This window comes from Callithrix jacchus, chromosome 4, assembly GCF_049354715.1.
Source record: "Callithrix jacchus isolate 240 chromosome 4, calJac240_pri, whole genome shotgun sequence".
NCBI lineage: Eukaryota > Metazoa > Chordata > Mammalia > Primates > Cebidae > Callithrix > Callithrix jacchus.
Window position 1 is genome coordinate 33,787,749 of NC_133505.1, and position 15,375 is coordinate 33,803,123.

At 46.9% G+C, this 15,375-nt stretch overlaps 1 protein-coding gene across 8 annotated transcripts in view; it reads right to left on the reverse strand.

Moving 5' to 3' along the window:
- Positions 1 to 2,762: 2,762 nt before the first annotated feature.
- GABBR1 (gamma-aminobutyric acid type B receptor subunit 1) overlaps positions 2,763 to 15,375 on the reverse strand; it is a 30,751-nt gene continuing 18,138 nt past the window's right edge. For all 8 annotated transcript variants that reach the window (XM_078368469.1, XM_078368468.1, XM_054253783.2 and 5 more), the window contains 12 exons: positions 13,666 to 13,908; positions 12,972 to 13,035; positions 11,330 to 11,407; positions 9,671 to 9,821; positions 9,049 to 9,181; positions 7,590 to 7,706; positions 7,385 to 7,492; positions 6,878 to 6,971; positions 6,067 to 6,194; positions 5,340 to 5,468; positions 4,975 to 5,118; positions 2,763 to 4,222 (listed from right to left, as the gene is read on the reverse strand). In XM_078368469.1, the coding sequence (XP_078224595.1) occupies positions 4,049 to 4,222; positions 4,975 to 5,118; positions 5,340 to 5,468; positions 6,067 to 6,194; positions 6,878 to 6,971; positions 7,385 to 7,492; positions 7,590 to 7,706; positions 9,049 to 9,181; positions 9,671 to 9,821; positions 11,330 to 11,407; positions 12,972 to 13,035; positions 13,666 to 13,908 (1,563 nt within the window). In that variant the 3' untranslated portion in view covers positions 2,763 to 4,048. The remainder of the gene's footprint in view (positions 4,223 to 4,974; positions 5,119 to 5,339; positions 5,469 to 6,066; positions 6,195 to 6,877; positions 6,972 to 7,384; positions 7,493 to 7,589; positions 7,707 to 9,048; positions 9,182 to 9,670; positions 9,822 to 11,329; positions 11,408 to 12,971; positions 13,036 to 13,665; positions 13,909 to 15,375) is intronic.

The window sequence follows — 15,375 nt, forward strand, 5'->3', positions numbered from 1 at the left end:
TTTTTTTTTTTTTTTTTTTTTGAGACAGAGTTTCACTCTTGTTGCCCAGGCTGGAGTGCAATGGTACAATCTTGGCTCACCACAACCTCTGCCTCCCAGGTTCAAGCTATTCTCCTACCTCAGCCTCCCCAGTAGCTGGGATTACAGGCATGCACCAACCACACCCAGCTAATTTTTATTTTAAGTAGAGACAGGGTTTCTCCATGTTGGTCAAGCTGGCCTCAACTCCCAACGTCAGGTGATCCACCCTCCTTGGTCTCCCAGAGTCCTGAGATTACAGGTGTGAGCAATGTGCCCAGGTGCAACTGATCTTAATCAGCAGGAACATTAACTGTGAATTCAAACAAGTAGTTATCTCAAAATTGTTTTTCTTATTAGTAGGCCTGTATGAAAAACAATGCTCATTCATGTTTTAAATTTGGTCAGTAAAAATCTTACAAGTTCTCTTCTAAGTTCCTTTCTAATATCCGCAATCTCACTCCTTCCCACCCCTTTGCCCTGGGCACTCTGCTAGTCCCACCGTTTGGCTTGACTCCTGCTAACAGTAACTGGCTCATCCTTGGCCATTGTAGAACTTTTCACCCTTTGTTCATGATTTACAGCCCACCTAACTGCAATACAAATTTGAGATAATAATTTGGGTCTTTTAGGTTCTACCCAGGTCTGCTCTATAGCGTCTGCTACTGTTTTTTGTTTTTTTGTTTTTGTTTTTTTTTGAGACGGAGGCTCACTTTCACCCAGGCTGGAGTGCAGTGGCGCAATCTCGGTTCACTACAACCTCCACCTCAATTCAAGCAATTCTCTGCCCCAGCCTTCTGAGTAACCGAGACTACAGGTGCCCACCACCACACCCAGAGTGCCAGTGTTGCTCTGTCACCCAGACTGGAGTTTAATGATGCAACGTCGGCTCACTGCAACCTCCACCTCCAGGTTCAAGAGATTCTCACTGCCTCAGCCTCCTGAGTAGCTGGGATTACAGGCACCCACCACTATGCCCGGCTCATTTTTGTATTTTTAGTAAAAACAGGGTTTTGCTGTTAGCCAGGCTGGTCTCAAACTCCTGACCTCAAGTAATCCACCCACCTCGGCCTCCCAAAGTGCTGGGATTACAGGCGTGAGCCACCATGCCCGGCCTCCTGCTGCTGTTTCTGTTGCCAACTATTCATTTTCCACACTGCAGGCTTATCTACTCCATAGGCGTCTTCTCTTTTCTTAGAGAATACTCCACTGTGGGAAGAAGAGAGACTCAAATTAAGTCCAACTGGTCCAAGGTGGATAATCACAGTGGAATGTTTTTCAAGTACTGGTCTAAGATTCAGAGGAAGTTCAGAAATTGGTTCTTAATAGTCAATGAATGACAGGGCCCATCCAACCCTCAGCTCTTTTACAAAAATCTGAGAATCACTTTAAAAATCAGTGCCAGAGTAAAAGAGAAACGTTGAGCTACAGAAAAGCACTTCTCCTAGAGGACACAAAAAAATTTTAAAGTCTCAGGCAAGTGTTTTTGCCCTTGTCCATTCAAATATTTTTTTTTTCATTTTGATAGCAAATTCTTTCCAACATGCTGAGAGTTCCTAAACAAAGCTGTTTAAGGGTGGAAGCACTCGGCCGGGCGCGGTGGCTCACGCCTATAATCCCAGCACTTTGGGAGGCCTAGGCGGGTGGATCACAAGGTCAAGAGATGGAGACCATCCTCGTCAACAAGGTGAAACCCTGTCTCTATTAATAATACAAAAATTAGCTGGGCATGGTGGCGCGTGCCTATAGTCCCAGCTACTTGGGAGACTGAGGCAGGAGAATTGCTTGAACCCAGAAGGCACAGGTTGCGGTAAGCCGAGATCGTGCCATTGCACTCCAGTCTGGTAACAACAGTGAAACTCCATCACAAAAAAAAAAAGAGTGGAAGCACTCAGTAGCCATCTCATCCATTACTGTCTAGCAGTCACCATTCTTTTATTGTTCTTAGTTCCTGGGGAGGAGCGTCCTCACATCTGCTCAGGCACTTGCTCCAGACTCCCAATACATGCCCACTACCTTCAAGGAACTCATTAAACAGCAGGGACAGAGGCTAACATTCACGCAACATACACCATGGCCCAAGAGCCAGCCTAGGCACCTGAATGCACAGTGTATATAGTCTATGTACCCACCCTATGGAGGAATGTATTATTATTCTCATTTTCCGTTTTTTTTGGAGACAGAGTGTTGCTCTGTCGCCCGGGTTGGAGTGCAGTGTCTCGATCTTGGCTCACTGTAACCTCTGCCTCCTGGGTTCAAGCAGTTCTCCTGCCTCAGCCTCCTGAGTAGCTGGGACTACAGGCACGCACCACCACGCTCAGCTGATTTTTGTTATTTTTTGTGGAGATGGGGTTTCACCATATTGGTCACGCTGGTCTTGAACTCCTGACCCTGTGATCCATCTGCCTCGGCCTCCCAAAGTGCTGGGATTACATGGGTAATCCATTCTCATTTTCATAAATGAGGACTTGGAGAGTAGAGACTAAGAAACTTTTTGCATGTGGTTGGATATGATGCCCTGGCAGCCTGACCCCAGAACCCACACTTTTAACCATCAGTGTCCTCACTCACTAATCTCAGACTTAATCACGTCCTGCTTCATTCTGCTAAGCCTTCAATGGATCAATAAAACACCTCTTTTCACTGTCCGCTTCAATGCCTTTCACAAACTTGAAGTCCTCTGAGCCTCCCTCCTTGGATTGAAGCCCATTCTGTTCACAGGAAGAGTGCGAGGTGCCAAGTCACACTGTTCACTGGTTTATTGAGATTCGGGGAGATCCTTCCCCAAGAGACACCACAGTGTGAAAGGGACGCCACCTCCCGCCCCATAGGTCCATCTGTCTATCCCAACAGTCAAGGGTGCCTTCCTTCGGTCAGGATTCTCAACTATCCACTGGAAGCAGCTCTCCAAACCTGCCCCCATTTCTTTTTCCTTAATTCCCCTCAAAAAAAAAAAAAAACACAAAACAAAAGGGAGCAGTCTTGGGAGAAGTTGATTGTGAGTGTGGACTGAGGGTGGTACATGAATACAATGGAGATGGGGGAAATCGGAGCAGAAACAGAGAGGCTGCAATGAGGAAAGGGTATGGACATCCCCACCAAACACGAATTGGGAGAAAGTGCATAACAATGTGCAGGGTAGGGTGCGTATAGCTCTGTTGGAAGAATACCATGATTTAAGGAAAGAAGGTACACAAGGTACATGGAGGGTACACAGGGAAATGTATGCAAATAGGAAAGACATGATTCAGCATGCTAGACAAATTGCACATGCCTACCCAAACACACTCAAAGGCAGACCCATGACCATGACAGCGGCACACGTAGCTGTGAATGCAGGTTCCCAAGAGAGCATATGTGACTGAACATGAAGAAAGCACATGGGAAAAGCACACGTGCACATGAACATGTTCAATGGGCACACGCAGGAGAAGGGAGGATGCATGTGTGCTGAGCATTGAGTGCACAAAGAGCAGAGGCAAGGAGCATGGGAGCCTTGGCAAAAAGAATGAGCCCCCAAAGGAAGCAAAATTCAGGGGGAGCCAAACACGGGCAAGTGTGGAATGGCAAGTAAGATGAAAAGAGATTATGACAGTGGAGAAAATGAGAGGCCCCTTTGGGGTGGAAAGAGCACTTGTGGGGAGACCCCTGCTGGACAAGAACAGAGCACAAAGGCAGAGGAGCTGCAGGGGTTGCTGTGGTAACTAGAAGAGGGTGTTGCATGTGAAGAGAAAGATGCAGTGAGGCTGCTGAGGAGGCAGCAAGTGAGCAGCTTCAAGCCAGGTACAAACTTAATGGTGAAGAGGTGATAAAAATTACATGAAGCAGTAAGAGAGAAAAAGGTCTGTTTCCCAGAGGTATGAGAGACCCAAATCAGCCCAGGACTCACAGAGGGACATGTATTTACAAGAGATGAGATTGGATAGCATGTTCTTCCTAGCTGGGGATGGGGACCCCCTGCTTCCTGAGTCCCCTGCCTTCCCCTCTCCCTTTCCCTCCTCCTACTGGCCTGTCTTCCCTCACCCTGCCCTCACTTATAAAGCAAATGCACGCGACTACCATCACAGCTAAGCCGGTCGGGAGGCTCAGGGGGTCCCCTGGGCAAACCCCCAGAGGGGTCCGGGGGTGTCGGTGGGTGGCGCCGGGAGCGGAGCTGCTGCCGAGACTGGAGTTGATGGCGCAGTTCAGAGACACGCTCCTCTTTCTGGAGGAAGAAGCACAATTGGGAGAGTGGAAGAGGAGGTCATGAAGGGGTGGGGAGGAGGGAAAGAAAGGAAGGGCACAGAAAAATGTCAGGGGAGGGCATCGGGTAAGCGGATAGAAGAAATTAAAAGGGGAATCAAAACAGAAAAAGAAAGGCCAGAGAACATAATGAGGATACCAATAGAAAAAAGAGATTAGGGAAATAGAATTTAAAAACAAAAGGAAAAAATGGGGAAGGAGAGAAAAGTCAGTGCACACAGCTTCCAATAAATCACAGAGATCTGTGTCAACCCAGTTGGAACATCCCTCTCTTTGGCATTGCACCAGCCCCTAATGACAGCCTGGGGCATAGTGAACGCCTGCCCAGGTCCTTTATGCTGGGACTGCATGCGACACCCAGCTGCTGTGAGTGTTGACTGCTAGAGGCTCACAGCTGCCTCTCCCCAGTTGCCACCCACAGCGAACAACCATCCTCCTGCCTTAAGGGGGCCAAGGCAACCACATAGCTCCCACTCCAGAGCCCCTCCACCTGCCAGGCCAACACTGGATTTTACCTAAGACAGAATCTTGCTCAGCCCTTTCCCCTTCCCTATCCTGCCCCACTCACTCCTTACAGGTTGTCTCCTAGGACCCTCCCTCCATGAAGCAAGAACATCTGACTCTATATCTCAGGCTTGGCTTCAGACAACCCTACGTAAGACACAAGCCTCCTGGACCCCGCCACTCCATCCTGCCATCCCTCTTCCCCCGCACCTCAGCAATGATCTTTTCCAGTTCACGGTTCTCCTTCTCCAACAGCCGGGACTTCTCCTCCTCGTTGTTGTTGGTCGATGACCCTGTCTTCATGGTGTCCTGTGCCTCTGACTGCCATTCCCCTCGGGTGATCAGCCTGCGCATCTGGGGGCAAATGTTTGGGCATGGGGTGGGAACAGATTTTCCCTGTTCCCAGCAGGGAAAGTTGGAAGTGGAAGGAATGCTGATAAGAAAGTTGGGCCCAACACAAGGGGAGGAGTGAGAGGAAGGGAGTGAACGGAAGGGCAGAGGAACTAAGTACTATGGGAAGGAGGGATGGAGGGAACATGAGACTAGAGAGGATGGGAGAAAAGCCAGAACCTCACCTTGGGCACAAAGAGCACAACAAGAGTAATATAGGAGGAGAAAACTATGGCAAGAGAGGCAAAGGCAAAGGCTGCATCCTGCTGGCTGGACAGAATCATGGTGACAGGGGCAGTGATGAGGCACAGGACCTAGAGGGAAAGACACATGAGTCTCAGGTCTGCAAGCTCAAACAAGATCCAGAGTTTACTTCTCATGGGAGGAAACCTATGCAGACAGTTTGCTGGTGAACTTTCCCTTTGAAAAGGATCCAAATTCAGGATCCTCCTCAAATACAGATTGAGAAAAATCCCAAGGTCTCCCAAACCAGCCTCCACTCTTGGTTAACAACACCCCCACCTCCACCACTTCAACGCAGGAACTCCCAGGATCTCTATGCACACATTCTAGGTCCTCCAGAGTCAGTCCCTGAGGATCCCTGGCAGGAACTATCAACAGAGTCCACCCTATGAACCACAGACAAGCGAAACTTCTCTGTGTTTCTGTTTCCTCACCTATAAAGCAGGGATACTAATACCTACTTCACTGGGTAGTTGCAAGAAGATTAATGAGACAGTATCTGTAGTGGGCTTTGTAAACTGTAAAGTGCCTTATGAACTTGCAGATTAAACAAACTTTTTAAGACTCCTAAGCAACTGATCCCAGATCTAGCACTGATTCTTCCTAGTCTACCACATCTGGGCGGCAGAAGTCAGCCCACAGGGTCAATGCCATGGGGTCAATGCTCACTGCCACATTGTAGATAGCCATGCCCACGGCCCGGTGATCGTTGATCTTCTCAGTGGACACACTCTTAGTCTCGTAAGCAAGAAAGATTCCCAGCAGCAGCAGCAGCCCTTTGTAACCATAGAAAATGCCTAGGACAGCAGAAGAGTCACTTGAGCAACAAGGACCACAACATTCCTCACTCCATCCCCATCTTCTCTCTGCCCTTTACCTACTCCATGATGGAAAAGGAGCCCCCCTCTCCAATCCAGCCCCTTTGACCTAGCAAACCTCACCCTGTGTCCCATACCCCCTATGCTCTCCTAACTTGCCCAGACCACATCACTTCCTCCTGGGATTCGCACAGGAAGGCAATGGTGGTGAGCTGCTGTCAGTCAGGCAAGAGCTTGTTGAATATCTAAAAATAGGCCAGTCTGGGCCACACATGCCTCACCCTTGCCTTCCAGGTGGGAAGGTGGCTTTCCAGGCAAAGGGTAGATTTGCCATTTGTGACCATGAATCAGAGCAATGTTCATAAGGCCAAGGGGGATCTAAAAGATAACGTCAAGTCTGGAGGTGAGGTTACCCCAACTTGTCCCTCTGCTGAACATAAGCTCTTCATCTCTGCTTTGGGCCCTAAGCTCCTCATAGCAAAAGAGCAACTCTCTCCTATTCTTAGAAAAGATTAGTGCAATAACAAAGAGTGAGGTATTCAAACTGGGTTGACAAGCTCTCTACCTCCTCTTCCAAAGACGCTCACCCTCCAAGCCCTCTGCCCCTGCCCTCCCTCCTGCCTTTGTGCATCCCTGCCCTCCTTTGTCCACAGCCCACACACCAAGCCATGTATTCATCTTCCTGGAGCTGCAGTGCTCCAGCTGGGGCAGAATAGAGACGTCAATATCTTCCTTTGGTTCCTCCTTGGCAAATGTCTAGGATAGAAACAGGGTCACAAAAAAGATGGTTGCCAGCCTCCCTTCCTCTCCTCAATGCTTCTCAGTCTCTGGCTTCCAACTGTTTTCCTTTGAGATCCTCAATACTGATGCCAAATCTCACTCTAGGCCTGGGAATGTTTCCTGAACCCTTGGAGGTACTTGTTCCCCACTTACCCTGATGCCTGAAAACTCTACACACCCTTCCCAGATCCCCACCCCTTTCTTTCTTCAGTTGAATCTGGAGGCCTACAAGAGGTTCCTTCCAGGAAGGAAAGGAAGAGGTTCCAATATGAAAGAAGGCACTCTCACCAAGTAGCTTCATCCCTCAAGACCACACACAGCCCTGGGGCCCTAATGGCCAGTGAGCCCTGCTCATTCTCCTGACCGCAGCACCTTCTCTCCAGCAGTACCTCAATGGTCCGGTGCAAAGGGTCCACGATCTGCCAGATGGCGAGAGTGAGGACATCCATGCCCACCAGCAGGCCCACAGTGGCATACAGCTTCCAGGGCTCCAGAGTCTGGATAAATACGTGGGGAGCACAGGCACATCAGGGGAAAATGCTTTGTGCCCCAGGAGCCAAGGATTTGGGAACTGAGGATTGGGCAGCAGCTCACCTTCCTCCACTCCTTCTTTTCTTCCTTCTTTGTGAAGACTGTGTGGACCCACCAAATCTTGGTGAACATGGAGCCATAGCCCAGACTAAAGCCCAGGCCCAGGAGCCAGAGGCGGGCCTAGAAAACAAGAATGGGCACAGGCAGAATAGGGTAGGGTAGTAGCCAGGACTGAAGTAAAGATGGGCAGAACCTTAAGGAAGTGTGGGCAGGGAGCACATCATGACACAGGGCGGATGGGGAAATGTGAATAGGATGGGGAGCAGCAGGGGGAGGGCAGCCTCCCCACCTTGAACAATTCCTCTCATCCACCTTCTACTTCCACACTACCAGGGTGATCTTGCTAACATCCTGGCTTTACTGGATAAAAACCACATACCACTCCCTAGTGTTTATAAGTTACAGCCTGAACACCTCTGGATGTGATACAGACACTTCACAACATGCTCCCACCCACCTGGCCAGGCTCATCTCCCAGCCCCACACCCACCCCACTCTCCAGCCATGCTTAACTACTCACTTTCTCTTGATCTACTCTTTTTTCCTGTATTTTCTAGCCACATGATGCTTCCTATGGCCCCGGAGTAGCCTTCCTCTATTTCTCTAGCTGATAAAATCCTATTTGTCCTTCAGTATTCAAAGGCCACCTCTACGGTGAGGTCCAACCAATCACGTCAACCGTTAGCTGTGCTCCCTTCTTTGACCCCAAAATACTTTGTGCAGATCCCTACTCTGGAACCTCTCCTACTGCACTGCAGCTAATTGGCTGCCTCTCCAGCTGCACTCTGGCCTCACTGGGAACAGACGATTCCTGATGAACTGCATGTGCAAATGCCATGTGCACAGATGTATGATCAGGACAGCACAGAGCAGAGGAAAGAGAGAGAGCAAGGACAGGCAGATCAGGAGGAAGAGTGGATGGTTCCACCAGTGGAACAGAAAACCACCCAATTATCACTGTTGAAGCTGGCCTCTCCCCATAGCGCTACAACCTTCCATGTAGAGTCCCAGAGACTCTCCTCCCTGTGTTGCAGTGGTCCCCTTCCCCCCAACTCTCTCTGTTGTCTGTTTCAATGTACGCCTCTACCCTTGCAAACCCAACAGAGGCTCCTTGGGAAGTCCGCAATTCTGATTCTCAGCCAGCACACCTTAGACAAGCCATCATTGTTCAGGAGACTTTTGAGCAGACCTCCTTCCTTTGTCTTCAATGTCTCCCTCCTCTTCTCTGCAAGGCCTACCATGGCAACCTTGGAACTGACAAGTAAACTACAGAATGAAAATGGCCTGGAGGCACAGAAAGAAGCCAAACAGAGACCAGAGTAGTGATGCTACAAGCAAAGAACAGGGACAAGAGTCACGGAAAGCTGAGGAGGAAAGGCAGAGAACTATAAATCACTGGAGGCGCTCCTGAGATGGGTGGTAGAGCCATATTCTGTGAGGAATTTGCCCAGCACCTCCTCACCTGGCAGACGAAAGGGAACTGGTTCCTCCCAATGTGATAACCATCCAGCCCAAGAGGGAAGACAGCAGCTAATGCCAGTGAGCAGCCCACAGCAGTCAGGTTGTTCAGGTTGGGCTGTGAGTTCTGGATATAACTAGGGCAGAGGTGGAGAGGGTGAGAGAGAGAGAATTACTCTTCTTCTCCAGGGAGGCTTAGCTCTCCAAATGCCATGCAACGGCATGACCCCAATTTCAGGGCCAGGGGCTAAAGGAAGACAGGATTGGAGAACACAGTGGAGCCTTGAGAGGCAAAGCAATGCAGTCATGGGGCTGAAGATGGGGTTACAGATGCCTTCTGGAGCACAGGGCCCCCACTAAAATAGTCTATTTATGTAGAGTCCAAGACCGTGAGACCTGGCCCCAAAGTTGTTTTTTTCTCCTTTTCTTTTTTTCTTCCATTTAGCTACTTTGGAGTAGGTGTGGAGGTTATATCTGGTTTCCCCATTTTCATTCTCAACAAGTCAGAATGAAAAACTCATGATACGTGGCCATGGGAGTTATACAGATTTCATTCTCATCCTGTCCAGGAACATGATCAGTATCTCGGAGAGGCAGACAAGGAAAATGTCAGAAGAGAAACTTACCGGACATGTGAGTTGTAGATGTTAAAGGACAGACAGACAACAGCTAGGACAATGCCCAGGCTGGAGAGAACCGAGACGGAGATAAAGAGTTTCTGTGACAGGAAGCGGAATGTCTTGATGACCAGGGTCTGGTCAGCTGGGGGAGACCCTCCTGCATGGCACAGGGGAGAAAGAGGGGAAGGGAAAAAAGAAAGGAAGGAGGACAAAGGAATGAAGACCGGGACAGGAGAAAAGGGCAAAGAACTAGATTGCTGACAGACATTCAGTCTTTGGCTGGGGCTATGAGACCCTAACTGCACTGAACAGAGGTGACTGCAGGCAGAATGCTCAGTGCCACTGGGGCCTTCAGGAAGTAAACAGAAATGAGATGAGAAGATGTGAGTCCATGGTCTCTCCATAGCTTGGGAAATGCTGAGGCATGTCACCAAAGTCGTAGTCTTTGTTTTTGTTTGTTAAGTTATTCTGTCTTCCTTATAGCAAAGGAAAATGGGAAGAAAAAGAAGGGGATAACTGAAAAATGTTATAAGGTCTCTTATAACCCAAATCAAAGTTTCAAATGACAATTATGGAATCATAAAGCTAAAGAGGCCTTGAAGTATCTAGTGTGGACACCTAATCTTAAGGAAAAAAAAAACTAATCTGAGATTTTAATCCTGACAGGGTGATACACCCAAAGGTGTTTTCCAGTTATTATTAAGGGGAAGTTCAAATTTGTCAGAGTTCACCAAAAAAATTAATTTCAATTTGCTTAGTTTTTTTTTTTAAAGAATAATTTAGGCCATGCAGCATTTATAGCAATCCAGAACACTGTCCTAAATTCAAATTATAAAAAAAAAAAAAGTGCAAAACTCCAGCAGTGCTGGGAATAACTAGATTTCCGCTGGGCAGGGCAGATGGCTGCTGTCTTCAATGGCTGGGCCTCCCCTTCATTGTCAAGGAGCTTTTCTTTTATCAGTAGGTCCTTCCTTTTGTCCACCTTCAGTTTCTCTCTTATGTCCTATCATGTACGCCACCAGGTACACAAAGAATAACTGCTTACTTTCCCTCTTTAAAAAGTATTATTTTGAGGGATGAAATACTATTGGGTGCATTGTACACTATTCTGGTGACAGGTGTACTGAAAGAAGCATGGCTTCACCACTGTGCAATATATTCATGTAACACAACAGCACGTGTACCTTGAAATTACATAAAAAGACATATAAAAATAAAAAGCACATTTTAGCAGATGACAAATGCATGAGGTTTTCCCTCCTCCTCCAAGGTTTAAGCAACCGTCTTCTTGACAGAGACAGACAAAGAGGCAGCCCTGGGCTTGAAGTAGCTGGTTCAAATATATCAAGACACCAGGACATCTGGGAAACCCAAATGGAGTTTCCATTTCCCACCCTCTGTCCACCCCCTGCCTCTAATCCCCAGTTACCCCAGCAATGTGCTACTAAAAATAGTACTAACCACCGCCTATTCCCTTTCCAAATACACCAGTCTCCCCTACCCACGCCTTTGGGGTTGTATTCACTCTTACTTAACCCTTTCTCCTGGCCCAGCTGCCAGCCGCATTCCAGCCTAATGATCTCCACCATCCAATCCTCAAATACATGACTATTTTCCTTGATTGTCCAGAGGGGCTGAAGAAAAATACAAACAGGATCCACTCACCAATCCACTTATCTGTTTTGGACCAGGAAAGATCATCCTTGGTGCTGTCATAGTAGCCAATCTTCTTGTAGCTGCCACCTGGGCAGATGACAATCAAACAAGTGACCACAGGGAGCCAAAGAGCTGACCCAGGCATTTTCAGCTTCCAACTTCCCTAGAGCTTTCCATGGCTGCATCTGATTTTATTTTCACCTGAGTCCCTAAAGGATGCTTGGAAGGACCTACAGGTCGCTTGAATCAGCAACATGACTTAAAAGCAATATAATAAGGTGGTTTCCAAGGCAACTCAAGTAAATAAGAATATCTATGTTTAAAAATCTTCAGTGAGGAGGCTCCCCAACATGTCTGCCACCTATTCCATTCCTCACACCTCTCTCGGTGAGATGTCTCTCACTTTGATTTTGGCTTCCAAAGCTTTACACATATTTCTGCTTATTCTCCCTCTCATGATGGGCAGGCTCTATTTTCCCGGTGGCTTTCATTTTAATTTTAGAACATTCTCTTCCATTGGCTTGGGTTTTAATTCCTTGGATAAGTTATATCTGCCTCTTAAAGAGCCATTAAGTAAAATTTGGTCACTTCTAAGAATTCTGCTCTAGAACTGTTTCTGTTACCATAACTTTTCCTTCAAAAGCCAACTCACACTCTTTTCGTTGTGGCTGAAGTCCATTTCCTCTTGTCCTGGATACAAAGAGGAGCTGAGAGGATGTGGAGGTGGGGAGAAAGGAAGAAAGAAACTTTTCACAGGAGGCCAAGAAATAGCTCTCTTGGCCATGCTGTGAAAGACTGAGAGTGGAGTGGAGTAGAAAAATTAACTCCTAGAAGTTCTGCAAATATATAAGTGTGCTAAGTTACAAGAAAATACAATATACAAAAGCCACGCTATACACACTGAAGATAAATTAGAAATGATAGTTTATATAGCAAGGAAACTTGATGGATTCCCTTTAAAAAAAATAGTAGTTCTCCTGGAGTCAGCTTTCTTGAGTCTAACTGACAGGTAATCAACCTCTCAACCCAAGCCACACCAGGGAAAATTCCTGAAATTAAAATGAAAGCCATTGTGTGAGAGAGTAGCTGTTTTTAATTTGCATGCCTCTTTTCTTTTTCCCCCTTTTATTTTTTTTGAGACAGAGTCTCACTCTGACACCCAGGCTGCAGTGCAGTGGCATGATCTTGGCTCACTGCAACCTCCACCTCCCAGATTCAAGCGATTCTTCTGCCCCATCCTCCCAAGTAGGTGGGACTACATGCACCTGCCACCATGCCCAGCTAAATTTTTTGCTACTTTTAGTAGAAACAGGGTTTCACTATGTTGGCCAGGTTGGTCTCAAACTCCTGACCGTGTGATCCGCCTGCCTCGGCCTCCCAAAGTGCTGGGATTACAGGTGTGAGCCACTGCACCCGGCCTGCACACCTCTTTTCAAGAACAAAACCAGTGCAACTCAAAGGCATCAATTTTCTTGTAGCTAAGCTTTCTATGATTATTTACAAGCTTGATGAAGAGAGTTAAAAGACAAGGGCAGAAGTGGAGAGGTGCCAGGGCAATCCTGTGATGTCTCTGGCATTCTTCCCCAGGTGGCATTCCAGCCCAGCCCCTGCCTGGCCCCCATGTCCGGTCCCCTCCTGCCCCTGTACTCACCCTGCAGCTGCTCAATAAGCGTCCATGCCATCCGAGAGCCGCTGGCATCAAACACCACATGGCCCTGACAGAAGGAACATGTGGAGGAAGGCAAAAGGGACAAAAGCAGGAGTGAAAGAGAACATCAGGGACTCTTTAAATCCTTCTGTTTTTGATGTAATTGAGCCTCTGAATGAATGCTATTTATGGCATTTGCCTGCATATAGGACATACCCCAGATGCCCATACCCTAGATTTTAGAAACATTATTCTTTGGACAAGGAGCTTCACTCAAGAGATTTGAATGTGAAAAAGTCCCCAGACAGAACACCAGCAGGCTTCTGGTTGTGTGGCCTAAGCAAGTCAGCACATCTCTCTGGAAACTAATCTTTTCATTTTAAAATGAATAAGGAGATGATCTTTCAGATTGTTTTGTCTTTCAAAATCCTACAATTATCTGACTCATGGATACTTGGACTAGTTTGAAAAGAAACAAGGGAAGGAGTTTAAAAAACTGGAATACATCATTTTTTTCCCCTCTAGTCTTTGATGGGTTTTTCTAATTTGAAGATCCCTACTTCTCTGGCTGGAGACTGATCATTGAAAAGAAGTAACTGAGAAAAACCAAGAATGTATCTTTGTAGAAGGTGCCTCTTGGGAGTTTCTCTCAAGATTGGGAAGACAGGGGAGGATCAAGGAAGTTGTTGTAACTCACAGAGACACCCTCAAAGGACGAGGAGTTCATTGCCCGGTAGATTTGGTCGGTAATGGTCTGATTGTTGTAGTTGAAGTCCTCCAGGCGCACACCGGAATGGCCGCCTCCTCCAGATGTCTTGTTCAGGGCCAATGCCAAGGCCCAGATGGCATCGTAGGCCAGCGGTGCCTCCTGGAAGCCTCCTGTCTCCTCAGGGTGTCTTTTCAGTCGCTTGGTTAGTTTTTCTACAAATTCTTGGGATGTCTTGGGAGGAAAAAATCATGAGGAAAGAACTGAAATGTGCGTGGGTGCAGGGAAGGGGTGCAATCCAATTCTGGCTCAAACACTTCTACTTGAATGGATGGTTTGTGTTCCCGTTGTCAGATTGAGCATATGTACATTCAAAATCTTTAACTATATCCATGTGTCTGTCTTAGATCAGAAGCTACTGACTAGAGCAGGGATTAGCTGTGTCCGATGGTCTTAGTGTGTGTAACTGCTAGCTCAGAACTATCAACAGACAAGTTTGACAAATAAACACTTCGGATAATGAGTGGCAAAGGATGGAAGGTAGAGTTAGAGTAAAGGAGGAGATATGGATATTCCAATGAAGAACTGTGACAGTGATGTTCACTGATCCTTCTGACTTTCTTAACAGAGTTAACCCAGGATCTCACAGCTCCTACAATTCTGAAAGATCCTAGAAAAGATGACAGCACAGTCTTCTCACTCTGCCTGCCAACCAGGAGGATTTCTCTTCAGTGTGCTAACTTCCTGCCATTCTTGTGTGCTTTCAGTTCACTGCCTCTTAGAGGGTTTTCAGAAGACTGAAAACTACAGAAATATCCTTCACATTTTTAAGTCCATTACTCAATCCTACCCACACCCCTCCCAGCACTCAACCTTCTTTTTCCAAGGAAGCTAAAAAGAATGATAGTTCCTTTAACTCTCTCGTGAACTGGGTCAGGAGACCTGACTTCGTATACCTTGCAGTAATCTTGTTTGGCTAAATAACTGTAGGTAAATTATTTAACCTCTTGGAATCGCATTCTACATACTGGAGAAAATCAAACCATTCCTTCCTCACCTCCCAGAAACCATACATGAAAAGGCTTAGCAACTACTTCTTGGGAAAGCACAAGTAATACACAGGAGACATACAAATAATTGTTTGGGTTTGGAATATATTAACACACATTCTAATAAAAGAATAAATAGAAGAATGAAAAATAAATAAGTAACTTTGTTCCTCAAGCCTTACCTACTTTTCTCTCCAACCTTCTAGAGAGATGGAGAAGCGAGATATGCAAAAAGCACAGGCAGTGTAGTGCAATGGCTACTACGCTGGGCTTTCAAGCAGCCTGGGCTTTGAAGATGCAATGGGCACGGGCTCTACCCTTGAGGACAAGACCAAACCCCATGCCCTCTCTTAATCATCAGCATCTAGCACTGTACCCAACCATAATGAAGGAACAATAAAATGTCCATTGGATTAGGCCAGTGAAAATACTCTGTATTTAACAATAGATATGTGTCATTATACATTTGTCCAAACCCATAGACTATATAACACCAAGGGTAAACTCTAGTGTAAACTATGGACTTTGGGTGATTACGATGTGTCAATGTAAGTTCATCAGTTAACAAATGCACCACTCTGGTGGAGGATGTTGATAATGTGAAAGGCTATGCATGTGGGAAGTATATGGGAAGTATCTGTACCTTCATCTC